The following is a 14,052-nucleotide window of genomic DNA, read 5'->3' on the forward strand; positions in this document are numbered from 1 at the left end:
GTCCTTCGGATCGCTGCTGGGTCCCGATGAATCCTGAGGTTTTGTCCATACTCTCCCATCCTTCTACGCACCTTTTGGTGAGCTGCTTCCCCTGACTGTTCCATGGCCAGTGGACACACGGAGTCTCCTCCAAACCCGTTAATGCTGGCCCTGAATCCTCTTGCCGATGAGCTACGGACTTGCTCCCGGCCTGTGCGTGGTGAGTCTGCTCAGCCTCGTAAGCCGGGGAGCGGCGCGGGGTGGCTCATACTGCTGCTTCCCCTCCGACCTGGTAGCTGCAGCGTGCCCGCACATCAGCCCTCTCGTCGTGACGCTGCACGATGCTTTGAATACCGAGAACTGCCCGTCTTCATGCCGTGCAGGTTGCAAACTGCGGGCTCCGACTTACCAGGAGGATTGGAAGACTCATCCCGTGCCCTACGAGCTGAAAAGCCGCGTTCGTGGCGCTCCCTGAGGGCGAGCTGGCTGGCTCAGCGCTTGCTGCTGATAGGAGAGGTGTGACACATTTGGTCACTGCTTTTAGTCACCTCAGGCCTATGCTAATCCACTAAATCTCATGCCTTGACATGGTTGTTTTCATTTTAGATGCTCTGTTGGATGTGGTTCCTATCAGTGTGCGCCCTGGGAAACTGCACCACTTAAATTCGGGGCGTCTCTCGTGGTCTGCGGCACCCCTGTTTGCCGGGCATGGGAAAGCCAGCTGGTGTTTCTTGGCCAGAGCTGTTGTGTGAATCAATGTGCTGCTTTATGCCGATCCTCTGGCAAGGCCGTAGTCCAGGAGCAAGGCTTTACAGCTGGGAACATAGCTAAGCTTTCATACCAGCTGTTTGCAGCAAAATAAAAGCTGTCCCCAATTCCAGGGTACAATCCTGCCCGTGCTGCTGCAGGGACGTCCTGTTTGGGACAGCGGATTCAAGCCGCTGGCTCCTGACATCGAGCTGCCCTGGTGTGCCAAGGTCATCCTGATGAATTTTTTAGCAGAGAACCAAAATAGCTAAGCCCCATTAAAGAGCTCTCCTGCAGTTAGACCACCCTCTGTGGAAGCGCTCTGTTCCCGTTCCAGCTCCCGTCTAATCCTGTGATCTCTTTCTTAAAAGTGCCTTTATTCTTGCATGCAGCAAATACTTACGCAGAACCACCGGGAGCTCTTCCAGGTATTACCGGATTGTCCCAATTATGGGAAACACAGGTGGTCACCTTTTCTCATACTTTTGTGTTTATGATTGTCAGCTCCAAACAGAACTGAGGAACGATAGTTGGGCAATTTTTCAGAGCGAGCTGCCAACTCGCTGGATCCTGACATGCCGTAGTCCCTGCTTCGGCAGGGAAAAAAAAAATGGTGTTTTCACAAGAAGACAGTTAACGTGGCATAAGGCCTTAGTGGGGGTGAGGCGTGGGCAGTCCTGACCGTGACGTAGCCGAGATCAGTCCTGCGCCGCTCATCGGCTCTTATCTCGCATCGCTGCTGCAAAGCAGCAGCTCGCTCCGTGCCCCCGGTGATGCTGCATCTGTGTAACTGCTGCCACATCATCACACCCTTTTTTCAAGAACGCAACCTCAGACTTGCAGAAACAACAGGTAGCCCAAAAGTCACGGTCCGGAACAGGGCACAATCACGCGTTACAAGGACAGCGTGCTGTCTGCACGCTCCTCAGCGCACAGGCTGCGCGCTGCCGGCACTTCGGGTTTTATAGCAGTTCCAAATCGGTGGCTGCCTGTTCTATTGATGTGCCGGTGAGCGCAGCGCCAGGCAGCAGTGCTCCTGCTCGCAGGACAGGTTCCTCACTGGGCAGGAGGCTCGTGCGAACGGCGGTGGGCATCCAACCTCTCAAGCAAGGCTGGAGCAAGCCTACGGGCAGAGCGTCTGCAGAGCATCTCCGCGTGCCCCTGGGTACCACCTGGCATGCAGTGAGATGGAATTATTTTTGGTTATTCTCTAGTATTCTTTTTAATTGTGAGGGAGCTGAGGGGGCGTATCTGCGCTGTGGTCTTGTCTGTGCTAAGCGGTGATCAAGAAGGTTAACGTGGTGCTGGCGTAAGCCTAATTACTGTGTGTGCAGTACAGGCAAGCATTAAAGGAGAGACAGTCAAATATTTATCCGAAGGGAAGGACGGACCAGGGTTTTCCCTGGCTACCACTCAGTGTGGCCATCACTGTCTGAAGCGTCAGGAGGTCGCTCCGGAGGAGGAGAGTGAGTGCGGTCATGGATCAGCTCGAAGCTCAGGGCAGCTGTGAGAATTTGAGCAGAATCTCTTACCCTGTATTCTCCTCGTCCCCCGTGGTTTTCTGACTCCTGGGTGCATCCTCAATCTGCAGTTTGCTTTGTGTCCTGGACTGACAAACGCTGGCACACAAAGAGGAAGGGGGTTCAGGTTCACTCAAATGTCTCAGTTAATTTGCTCCTTAGCAAGATCGATACCAAAATGCAGCCATTCCATGTTGCTGTTACCAGCATGGAAATCTTGTTTATCTGTAGGTCTCAGTCGTATGAATTTCAGCTTTCATTTAAGAAAAAAAGAACGGAGTTTTAGTGGAGGGGGAAAGCTGAAAATCTGGGCTTCTGAAAACCCACGTGTTGAATGATCCAGAAAAAGAATCCAATATTTTTACTTTTAAAATTCCATTATTTCCAAGAAAATGAAGTTTACAGAACAGAACTCCAATTTTATTTTTTTTAGTAGTGCTTCGGGTTGGCAACAGTGTATTTCCAGGCATCGTGTTGAGTCCCACATTGCCTGCTTCCTCGGGTGGGTCAGGTTTTGGACTGTTCTGATGTGCCTCCTCCCGCTCCGTCTCCCATACGTGGGACAGCGTACGGTACGTGCCTGGTGCTTCACACCGCGAATGCTGTGATTGTCATTTCAGGCTTCTTCCCCAGCATATAGTGGCTCCAACCTGTATTCCCCGGATTCTTCAGCCAACTCTGGTCCCATTATCTCTGACGTGACCGAGCTAGCCCAGTCCAGCCCTTCAGCATCTCCCAGCGGCAGTCTCGATGAAAGGTATGCCGCTGCTCTCGTAAAATCTGAAGCTATCCGCGTAGGGAGAATGTGTTTCCCAGTGCGCTGAGTAGTCAAATGCCGCTATAACGTGCCTCTGCGGTTAAGAATCCCCCGTGAGCGACAGCTGGAGAACAGCGCAGTTCCCGGTGGTACAGGGAACGTTCGGGGTGTTTGAACTCGATGCTGCTTGCCTTGCCAGGACTTCACGGAAAGTTGGCCTGTCCCTCCAGGATAGTCTCGTTCAGAACGCTGCCGTCTCAGCAGATTTGTGGTTGGTTGGTTGGTTTTGTTCAGCTTCAATTCTGTTTTCCAAACAACGCTCGCTCCTCTGCCTGCCCCGTCTAGTGTGAACCTGCCCGGGGTGGGTCACGGTTTGGTTTCCCCAGGGGAAGCCGTCTGCTCCGTCCTGTGAAATTACCGACGTCCTGGGAGCAGGGTTAGCCCTGCCCTGCCCTTAAAACTTGCTGCACAGAGGAGGAGGTGCAGAAAGCAGCTTCCTTCTCAAGTAACCGAGAATAACGACGGCAGCTCTGTCCCAGGCAGCAGGGGTGAGGAGGCTGAGAACTGTATCAGGTGCGGCTCAGCCGCCCTGCAGCCGCGTTTTCCACTCCTCCAGATCACAGGCCCTGGCAGAGGTGAGCGCTGTCCTCGGATGCCGTAGGTAATGCTCAGCCTTGTGTGCCTCTGCCGACGCCATCCCGCAGCAGCGGGAGCCTCTCGCTGCATCGCTGTTCAGCCCTTACTCCCTGCAGCCCCGCTCCCACCAAGCGTCAGCGGCTCTGGAACTTTCTGAGCCTCCCCGGGCAAGAAGGGCCCATCTTTCCTTAGCACCTTGTGGTCTCCCAACTCCTTTTTTCTTCCTCTTTAATAGGTTATTCCTGGCGTTGGCACCTCCCCTGAGGTGCTGAATCACCCACAAATGCCATTTATTGCCTCTAATACCCTCTGCCAGGAACACTGGCTCTTAAATATAGGCCATATGTTTGCTTAATGGCCCTTCTCTCTGTCCTTTTGTAGTTGCTGTCCTTTCCAGTAGGACTAATTGCGCCTCTTACACCCCCAAATCGGTGAGTTTGGGTGGTAGAATTCGGGCTGACCAAAGAAGCTATCTTCCCTTCCCGTAAAAATAGCGCGTCTGAAAATGCCTGGGTGCTTATGTAAAAGGTCGATCCCAGGCGCTGCCTGCACGAAGGAGTCGCTCCGCTGACCTTGTGGGAGCAGTTAAAACACTACAGCCTCTGCTGTGGTGGTGATCATGTCATGCACGTCTCAGTGGTGACTTTAAAAAAGGGTATATACACCATGCTACTTCTGTCCTGCTTAGACTATGTCCACATCAAAAGCTGTATTGTTTTAACTGTGTTCTTACAAGAAAAATCACACCCTCCTTCCAATAACTTTACCTATACAGAGCTGGCTGCATGGCAGGTCCTGGACTGAGCAGCCTCACAAACCTTTAGCCACAAGAAACACGCTGAGATTGCAGTAACAGCGCAAGACATTGATGTGTCAGGGGAGCTGATTAGCATCGGAATCAGAGAAGAAATATTTAGGTACTCGTTCAACCTCATCTTTGTAGCTGACTCTGGAGGCTTTCTATGTGAAAAGGCAACAGCAGTCACCAGGATTTTTTGCCCTCTTGTGTGGAAGCAGATCTTACAAATCAAGAATGTGTTAGTGCGAGATTTTTACCAGTTTTCTTTCCGTTTCTCTCAGGAGTAGTCCTGTGGTCCGTATCAAAGAAGAACCCCCTAGTCCCGCCCGCAGCCCGCAGATAGAGGAGGCCAGCCCAGGGAACCCTCCTGCTGTTGAAACTCCTCTGTCCCCCTCCACGTTCATTGACTCCATCCTGCAGGAGAATGAACCCAGCACTACGACCGCTGCAGCCGGCGACAGCACCACACAGCCTCAGCCCCAGGAAAAGTGCCTCAGCGTTGCCTGCCTCGACAAGTAAGTGCCGTGCTGAGACCGGCCCAGCTCAGGTCTCGCCAGCCATCCCGCCGCTCTGTACTGTGAAGCTTTAACGATGCTAGCAACCTGGGCTTCCAGCCAGCTTTGGAAGCAATGTGGTCATTTGTCCAAGGAGCTCGCCCGTGGCTCTGACCGCAGCCCTTCCTGCAAGTGCCGGGGTAGATACTTTGTTCTCCCATTCCTGTTCTGCTTGGAGCAAGGAGCGTATCCCACCACCCGACGCCAGGCACAGAATCAAACCCCCTGGGTGGGGGACCCAACACTCTGCTGCAAGGGGCCGCGTGGGAAACCAAAATAAGAACGGATAAAAATTACCGTGCTAAAAATAAGGGCTCGTTCAAACTGCCTGCTCCTCCAGCGTAGGAATGAGTCAGTGTACGATCAGCTGTTTCATCTCAGGCCCAGCACATCTCACGGTATAAAAGCTTCTGCATTGTATTTGCAGTCCAAAGGCAGCTGACAGCGCAGGCAGCTTCCAGTATTGCTTGCTAGAAGCTTTAATCCCAGTGGGTTTACTTGTAGGTGAGACTTGGAACCGCTGTGGGCAGCATTTCTGCATGAGCCCGCTCTGGCAGCGTGCACTATAGCACTGCCCTGTGCCGTCCTCTGCTTTTGCCTGTCCCAGCTGCCCTCCGAATTAATAAGGGAGGAAGCTTTGCATTAAACTGTTGTTTGCCCACCTAGTTCTAGACTTGGTGAATAGATTCTCCCACTCAGCCTCTTTACTCACTAGGACACAGCTGGCATCGAACTTGGGCTGGACTCAGTGGATGGCAGGCTGAAAGTTGATGGGTAGCTGTTTATCAGGGATCAGATGTGTAGTCTTACGTCTTTTATCACCACACGGTGCTCACAGATGCAACTGCGAGTCTTGGGATGAAAAACTAGAAAGTTGCTTGTCCTTATCAAACTGCCAAGAACTTCTCCCTTGACCGTATTGAGATCTCAGCCACTTCTCAGATCTCGGCCATTTCCCGTTCTCCCTGTGTTCTGGGGAAAACGGAGTATCGGAATTAAGGTCTTCCCTCTGAATGCCAGGACAGACTTTCTGTCCTTAAAGTATAAAAGCAACTTGGAGAAGACACATTTAGTTTCAGGGTCCTGGAAAGCAGCAGAGAGCTCCTTTAGCAGGAAGGCTTCTATGGACTCACACACCCAAGGTGATGATAGTGTGACGTGCACTTCCCTTCTAATTAATTCTGTTAGCTGTCACTTCTCAGAGCTGTAGTGTCATAGCTTAGATGGAGAAGGGACAAACCCTGTGGAAGAAGCCCTCTTCCTTTAGCATTACGCAGTGAGCGCAGAAGGCTGGCCCACCACAGCAGGGTCTGTAGCCTCTTGGCAGCGCAACGGAGCAGGGTTTGCTGTCTCTACGCCTCGGAGTCACGCAGAGTCAGGAGACGCCTGCTCACTCCTTCCTCTTGGCCTTGGAGGAGATGTTTGTCTGTAGCTTCACCTATTTATAGACCTGTCCAGGGCACTGCAATCCATCCCGCCGATACCAGCTGTCCTTAAAAAGAGACAGATTTTATTGCACAGCTCATCAGAAGCTGAATCTGGCCATTTAAAAGGTAATAAAAAAGAAAAAGAAAAAGCGCTGTCGAGAGCGTCTCTGAATTATTAAGCACTCTCGGCTGTGCAGAAGCAGGCAAAGGACGCAGAAAAGATTTGCCCCCTGCCTCTGCGGAGACTGAGCTCCACGCTTTATCTTAGAAAGCTTCTTAGAACCATTTAAAAGAAAGGGCTTGTGCTTCCTCTTCTTTTGGTGCTCTCTTACTCCCACATTTTAGAAGCAATACTGTGCTTCTCTCGTCTATTTGCAGTTCCTTTAGAGGGCATTCCAGAAGGAAGGAATCTGGCCAGTAAGGATTCCCAGCCGTGCAGAAGCCCTGTATCCATCTCTCAGCTCCTAGCTGTTTGCCACATGAATTTGTAAAAGAGGAGCTGTAGCGTACTGTGGTCGACCCCGTGGGCACGCAGTGCTGGACAGAGCGTAACCATTTAACAGGAAATCTGTCCCTGCCCCAGGGAATTTGAAGGCAAAGTGTAAATAATAAAAGGATTCCCCAGCCTCCGCTCTTCTCTGGGTTTGGATGGTATTAGCTTTGTGCCTCAGCAGCTCCGCGTGCAGTTTTTTTCGTTGGGGTTACAGAACTCCGTGCATCCTGTTATGTTACGAGGAATATAAACTCAGAGAAGGAGGTCGGTATTCCCAGCGTGCCGAGGACTCGGCTCCTTTCCCGATGTCACTGGAGCTACTCCGCATCCACTTGAGTGGAGTGGAAGCTGGCCGGCAGTGGCAGGTACCCAGTGGGAAGCGTGAATTGCCCTGAGATACTGGACAGGCAGAAAGGATGCCTTGCTGATGGAAGTGCTGGCAATGCGCTGCTTTAGATGGGCAGCACGCTGCTTGCCACGTCCCCAGGGGCGTATCAGACCCTGCTTCCGAGTCTTCTCAGCGCCCCGAGGCGAGGGACGCAGCCTCTCCGTGTGCCCCATCCCGCGGTCAGAGCTCACCACGCGGTGCTCGCTCCTCAGGCTCTGGGACCGAAGGAGCTGCGTGTCCTGGTGCGCTGCACCGAGGACGTGGCGCTGTGCAGCGCCCTTTCTCTGAGGCTTCTGTTCAATCCCCAGGAGTTTGCTCATGGTTTTGAGATGCAGCTAATAAGGGTTTACTGACGGTAGGTGACTTTACAGTGTGGCAGGGGTGCCCAACCGCCGAGGGCTTGACCCAGGCACTGACAGCCTGCCAAGGAGTCTCAGCGATACCTGTTTTTCATCACGTGAAGCATGCTTCACGTGGTGGTGTTCTCAAATTTATCGGAGAAGAGCAGCCCGTAAGACTGCAGGTCGTGGCATGCAGTGCCTCTTTGTGAGCCACGCGGGCTGTTATTTAATCTACAAGACATCCTTTGTCCAAGGGAATTTCATTTGAACTGAGAATTACCTCTGTGTGACCCACAGCATTTCAGCAGCAGGCGACAGTACCAAGATTCAGGCGATAAAAGGGAATGTTTGCATGGAAACGCTTGACGGTGTTGCCCAGACATTATCCACCATCCAGCCGGGGACGTACGTTAGCCACTTTACAAGAGCCAAAGCCCACTACGTGCTGAAAAACATTGACACCTATATTATTAACATAACGTATATATTCCTCAGAGCAGCAGGTCACTGTCTGTCTAAACGGAGCGTTGTGTGCCAGCGCCTGAGTTCTCCCAGAGCTTTGGCACCCTGTGAGAGGTGACAGCGACTGCGGTCCCCGTCAGTGCCACCCTGCAGAAGTTAACATGAGCAGACCCTCATCAGAAGTAGCTTGTCTTGCTGAGAAACTGCTAACTGAGCTTGGCTATGCTGTAAAGAACCTGTGCTGTCTTCACTTGCTTTTGCAGGACTGTTTGTTTTCGTGTTTGTTTTTTGTTGTTGGTAACAATTCTGCCCGCCTGAAACCGCTTGCCCGCTTCGAAGGCGCTGCAGCGCCGTGACTGCAGCGCGGTGCCGCTTCAAGTGCAGGAGCATGGTCGATTAACTGTTCTTGCCTTTGAACATAACAAACATTTCATGCCTGAAAGTGCCTGATTGTGAGTCTTTTGAATCTAGTATCCTCTTCTGTTTGTATTTTTCAGTTTGACTCGCACTTCGCAGATGTCAGAGGTCACTCGTCTTTGCCCCAGTTCTTCCTCTTCCTCACTCCATTGCAGATCACAGCAAGGGTTAGCATTTCAATAGCCGCTGTCCCCAAGCGTTGCAATTCTGGGCAAGAGAGCAGGGGAACACTAAGCAGGGAGCTGTCAGAGCACCGAAGTAGCTTTCCCGACCTCGTAGGTAGTATATCAACAAGGAGAAAGCTCACTCTCAAAATTGGCACCGAGTGGCAGACTTCTTGGCCAACTCAAGGCAGCAACTAAAAATGTTGAGTGGCCAGCGGAGGCTAAACTGCTTCTCATCCTTTTAGGTGGTCTTGGCAGGGAAGGGAGGGAAGTCTGCTCTGCTGTTGTCCGTGCTGTACCTGGTTTTGATGAATGGAAACTTCAGCCCTGAGAGCTGTTGGTTTGGTATCTCTTGCCAGCACAAAATTCACGCACCTCAGTAACAAAGGGTTGCATTGGAAAGCGATGGGAGCTCAGGGCTGAAACGACTTTTCTGATGCATTTTCCGTTTTTATGATAATGACAGAACAATGAAACTTCCCACTGCAAACCTGACTGCGCACCAAGATGCTGTTCTAATAAAGCTTTTCCGTAATAAAAAACATCCCCGATCAGGACAAAATCCATCTAGGCCAGTATCCTGTCTCCCACAGAAGCCTAGGAAAAACCGTCTGAACTATGACCCTTAAATGCTTTTAGCTAACGTACAGAATAATGCAAAAGACAAATGTAATACGTCTTGAGCTAAAATGTATTTCTAAATTGGTGTCTCGCCCCCCCCAAGGGTTACGCCAGAGGTGGTCACTGCAGGAATCGTTGCTTACTGCTCTGGTTGTTGTTTGCGGGCTGGTGGGACCTGGGCCCTGCTGTCCTACACCCCGAGCCCCTTTCCCAGCTACGAAGAGGCAGCCGCATGATGGCCCCGAGAGAGCCCAGGGGACTGCTTTCTCCCTACGTAAACGTGGTAATCATTGCAAAGCTGCTCTGTCTTCTTGCTTTTAGAAAATGGAACGTTTGAAAAGGAAAGCAATACAGGGAAGAAAAACAGCTCTGTGCATCTTCAGTGCTTCAAATTCAGAGGACTGGGCGTTGCTTGTCGCCTAGAAGTGTCTGGTGCCCAGCCAGTTGTTTTAGGAAATAGCCAGCAGCCCGTACTTGGTAGGGTTAAGGATCAGAAGGGACGGGCAGCTCTGGTAGGGAGGGGAGCCAGGCTGGTGACGCTGGGAGCTGCTTCTGCCGCAGCACTGGCTGATGGAGACCCGAGAATCGTGCACTGGAGCTCAGGAGCTCCACAGGAGCTCCAGGTCCTTCCTGGGAGGGATGTTCTCCTCGTGGCCGTGGATCACGCTGGCGCGAGCAGTGGTGCTGGGCAGTGCCTGGGCTTGCAGGCAGCCGCATTGCCATAACGCACGTGCAGGCGCAGCAGCAGGCAGCGCTGGAGGCATCGCGAGGGACTGGCAGATGGAGTTTTCTAATCAGCATCCATTTCAAAATGTGCCTTTTCCTCAAGAAAAAGCTGCTGCTCCTGACTGCCAGCTCAACTGGTTCGCAGCGGAGGGAGAGGCAGGTCGCGGGCTTTCTGGTGCCTCCATCAGTCATAACAAGGATCGGGCTTCCCTGGCAGTGGGTTTGGCACAGCGTGCCCTGGCTCGCTCGCCCGGTGTCCGGGGCCGCCGTGGCATCGGTCTGAAACCCATCTTTCTGCTGGGGGAGAGAGGCAGACCCACGGAGAGCAGATCTGTTTAGTAAGAAGGTGCTATTTTTACATAGCTACTTCTCAGACTGTAAAACAGCCCACACAGGGCGAGACCACACCGCGCAGGCTGACTTTCATCACTTCATCAGATAGAAACGCAGACGGCGAGGGTCTCGCGAGAGCCCGTGCTCCGCGGGGCCGCCCCGGGAGCCGAGGAAGCGGCGCTGGAGCGAGGCGCGCTGCGTAGCCGGGGCTTGTTATTCTTGCGAGGTGGTTGGCAGCCAGAAAGCGGAGCGAGACCCGGGGAGCCTCCGCAAAGATGCACTGAGTGAGGGCATGGCCGGTGTGACAGGGAAAGCAGAGCCAGGGCGTGCGCTTCGGACAGGGTTATTCTCCAAAAGCTTTCCAGTCACCCTTTCCGTGCGCATCCACGTACCTGGGGACAGGCAAAGCTCTTCTGCGTCAGTCACCCATCCTGTATCATCAATCCTGCGTCCGTCACGTTTTCCAGGGCTGCTGCTGTTAGTTTGCGGGGCTCGACGCAGGTTAGGCGAGACACAGCGATCCGACGGGACCCTCGTGTCAGAGCTCCCTGTCCCTGCCCCCGGTCGACGCAGCCCGGTGCTGCGGGGCGGCAGGCGCTGCAGCACGTGCTGCTGCTGGCTCCTCCGTTCCCAGAAAGCATGCCCTGCTCTTCCGTGGGCTGCAGGCGTCGGGAAGGCCTTCTGCTGGAGTATCGGCTCTGAAGAGAAGGTGTTGATCTCTCAGCACCGGAGTGGCCTCCTCGCCTTCAGAGCCTGGCCTGTCGCGGGGGAACGGAGAGCTCCTGGCCTCCCTCCTCAGCGCCCTTGGCTCGGGCTGCTCCTTTGGGGCTGCCGGGCTTTAGGGACGCGCGCGCAGACCTTACGGAGCCCTCAGCCCCCTGCATCTCAATGCCGTGTGCAGCAACCTCTTATCTCTCCTGGAGACACTGGTTCCTCTTGCTTCAACCCACAACGCACTTGGAAAGTTAAGAAAAACTGTCTTGCTCCCGAGAACCGCGCTCCCTCTTTTTTCCCTGCTCTGCGAGTGTTTGTTGCCGGCAGACCTAGCCTGGTGTCGGGCGTAGCTCAGCCCAGCAGAGCAGGACCCGCGGGGAGAGTTACCTGCCAGCAGGGCTGGGAGCCAGGCAGCAGCTACCAATTTCCAGTTCAACGTCGAAAACAGTGGTTCAGGGGCCCCTTCTCTCCTTCTGCAAAGAAACAGGGAGACTTGCTTCGAAGGTCTGGAGTTTGTAAGTAGTCTAATCCCAGTGTCCCTTTTTGCGTGATCTGGGTCATACCCCTGCTTGGACGCCGTCCCCTTGGGGTGGAAGGACCAGCTTGTCACAGGTGGGGTTTCTAATGACACCTTGGCTGGCACTGGTCCCTTCCACGCCGCTGGGTGTTCCTAATTGTGGGATTGCTGAAAGTATCTTGAATCCATCAGAGCATTTCGGGTGCTGTGCAGGGAGGACTTCGGAAGTCATTTAAAAGCACAAACTTGGATAAGTAATTTATCTGCAGTATGTTCGTGGATCTTAGTTCTAAAAACGAGTTAGAGATCTCTGCAGCTCCCGCTTGCCTGCACGGGAGAGGTGAGGCAGGAATGTGTTCATGGGCTGTGTCTGCAGCCAGCTTTCCTGTGGCCCCAAGCACAGTATTCCCAGAATGAGGATATTTGTTGTTCTGGCAGGATGCTCGTTTCTGCTGCTAGGCGCTCGGAGCTGCAGCGTGACCTTGCGGCCTCTGCTCGTTTTCTGCAGCAATGACAAAATAGACTTGCTTTTGTAATCTTCCTGCTGCTGCTGTGGGATGAGAGCATGTAAAACCTCTGGCGTGGCGAGCCGGGGGGTTCCTGCGAGGTGTGCCGGCCCGTGGGCAGCTGAGCCGGCCGGGGACCTGGCCCTGCCCGGGCTGTGGCTGAGTCCGCACCCCCGCAGCCGGGTGTTTGCAGCAGCGCGCGGGCTCGGGGATGGTCGGTCTCCCAAAGGGATCATCGCAGGAACGTCCGCTGCGGGATGCCGGTGGCAGCGGTAGTTGGGGGGACAAGGTCCAGAGCAGGTACAGACCCTCCAAGAAAAAAAGTATCTTTTTCTAACGTGAGACTGAAAACTGCAGCTTCACTTTGCCTTGTGCTTGTGCACGTCTGCCTGTGCCTCTCTGACGTCTTCCTCTTCACCTGCCAGTTCTGGGTCTCCCGGTGTGGGACCTGCACCGCTGGTCCCTCGTGAGCACCTTCAGTAGCCAAAAAGAGCCTTTCTAGGACAGAGGACACGGTGGATGGAACGTGAGGCCACGCCGGAACGGACGACTGTGCAATAAACTGATCCTGCTGCTGCTAACGTTGCCAAATTCGGGGGCTTCTCATGGGTCAGACCCCAGGCTACTAACAAACAAACATGACTGCTTTTCCCACGAGTGCTCTTCAGAGAGCCTTGTAGGCTTTTTGGTAGCACCACCAGGTTTTTGTCATCCGCTTTTCTTCTGCTTTCTGAAGCGTCATGAACACAAGCACCACGAGCGCCGTGGAACTGGCGAGTAAGAGGGTGTGGGGTCAGTTCCCCACCTCACATCACCTCTGCAGCCCTTGCTGTCCTCCTGTCATCCAGGTGACCGTTCTCTGGGGCTCAGTCTCGCAGCCCTAAGCCAGTTAAAAGCAATCTTCGCCAGGATTGCTCATGCTCTGCCATCCACCTTGGCCTGCGAAGTTACCCCAGAGCTCGGTGGGAGGGAACGAGCCGTGTCCTCGGAGCCTGGTTTGTCCTATGGCCTGGCTTGTGGGGCTGGCACCTCGGTGCCGTCCATCCCAGCACAGTGTCCGGTTTCCAGGTGGCTGTAGAGGCAGCCTGGCTTTGACAAAACACCAGTTTTTGGTGGCTGAGATGAATTACACCGTTAGTCCTCCTCCTGGACTAGCTGTTTGCCGGCAAGTGAGCCGTGACCTACGTGGGAGCTTGGTGCTCCTCCCCCGTGCCACCGTGCGGAGCTACGCTCTCCGGGGCTGCCGGCGCCGTGCAGGGAGGTGCGCAGGTCGGGATGCAGTGGGAAGGTTTGTTTCCCCAGGTACACGGAAGCAGCTTTAGTTCTCTCCGTTGTTACGAGAAACCGCATCTCTCGATAAACAAATCGTATTTTCCCCATTGCCAGTTCAGATGTGAAGGTTTTTTCTGGCCAGCAGCGAGCCCGCTGAAACTTTTCCCCCAAAAGAAGTTGCTGCGGGGAAGAAGGTTGGTTACCCTTTTTGTCACGTGTCCGCAACCGGGATGTGACAAGCAGAGGCGGTCCTTGCGTTTGGACTGAAAAAGGGTCCAAAGCTACCTACTGTAAAGGCGCAGCTGCACCGCGATCCCTGCCAGCCCACGGTGGCTGGCGGTTACCAAGACCCTAAGCGCAGAGCCTGAGCGGCTGCAGAAATCCCGGGGCTCGTAAGGAATTCGCTGTGCCTCGTTCGTCTGGGTCGCTCAGGACCTCTCGGGAGGAAGAGTCCTCGCGGTGTCCCCGGGCTCAGGGCGGAGGACGAGCACGTCGCTGCAGCGTCGCACCAGCACACCTGCGCTCGCTGGCAGCTGGCGCTGGCACCCGTGCCGAGCCAGGAATCCCAGCCCCGCTCGCCTGCTCGGGTTGTAGGGGGGTTGCAGTCCGTGGGTGGATAAATTCCCCTTAGTAGCCCAGGACCTGGGAGAGGCTTCTCAGCATTCATCGCCTGCGCTCT

The 14,052-nt window shown here is 54.0% G+C and overlaps 1 protein-coding gene across 10 annotated transcripts in view; it reads left to right on the forward strand.

Moving 5' to 3' along the window:
• The window catches only part of HSF1 (heat shock transcription factor 1), a 71,814-nt gene that overhangs the window by 52,402 nt on the left and 5,360 nt on the right, over positions 1 to 14,052 (forward strand). For 6 of the 10 annotated variants that reach the window (XM_075140984.1, XM_075140983.1, XM_075140986.1 and 3 more), the window contains 3 exons: positions 2,867 to 3,003; positions 4,720 to 4,953; positions 8,601 to 8,687. In XM_075140984.1, coding sequence (XP_074997085.1) covers positions 2,867 to 3,003; positions 4,720 to 4,953; positions 8,601 to 8,687 — 458 coding nt within the window. The remainder of the gene's footprint in view (positions 1 to 2,866; positions 3,004 to 4,719; positions 4,954 to 8,600; positions 8,688 to 14,052) is intronic. The other 4 variants (XM_075140988.1, XM_075140987.1, XM_075140989.1 and 1 more) reach the window with 2 other exon arrangements.

The sequence above is a fragment of the Calonectris borealis genome, chromosome 2, assembly GCF_964195595.1.
Source record: "Calonectris borealis chromosome 2, bCalBor7.hap1.2, whole genome shotgun sequence".
Taxonomy (NCBI): Eukaryota; Metazoa; Chordata; class Aves; order Procellariiformes; family Procellariidae; genus Calonectris; species Calonectris borealis.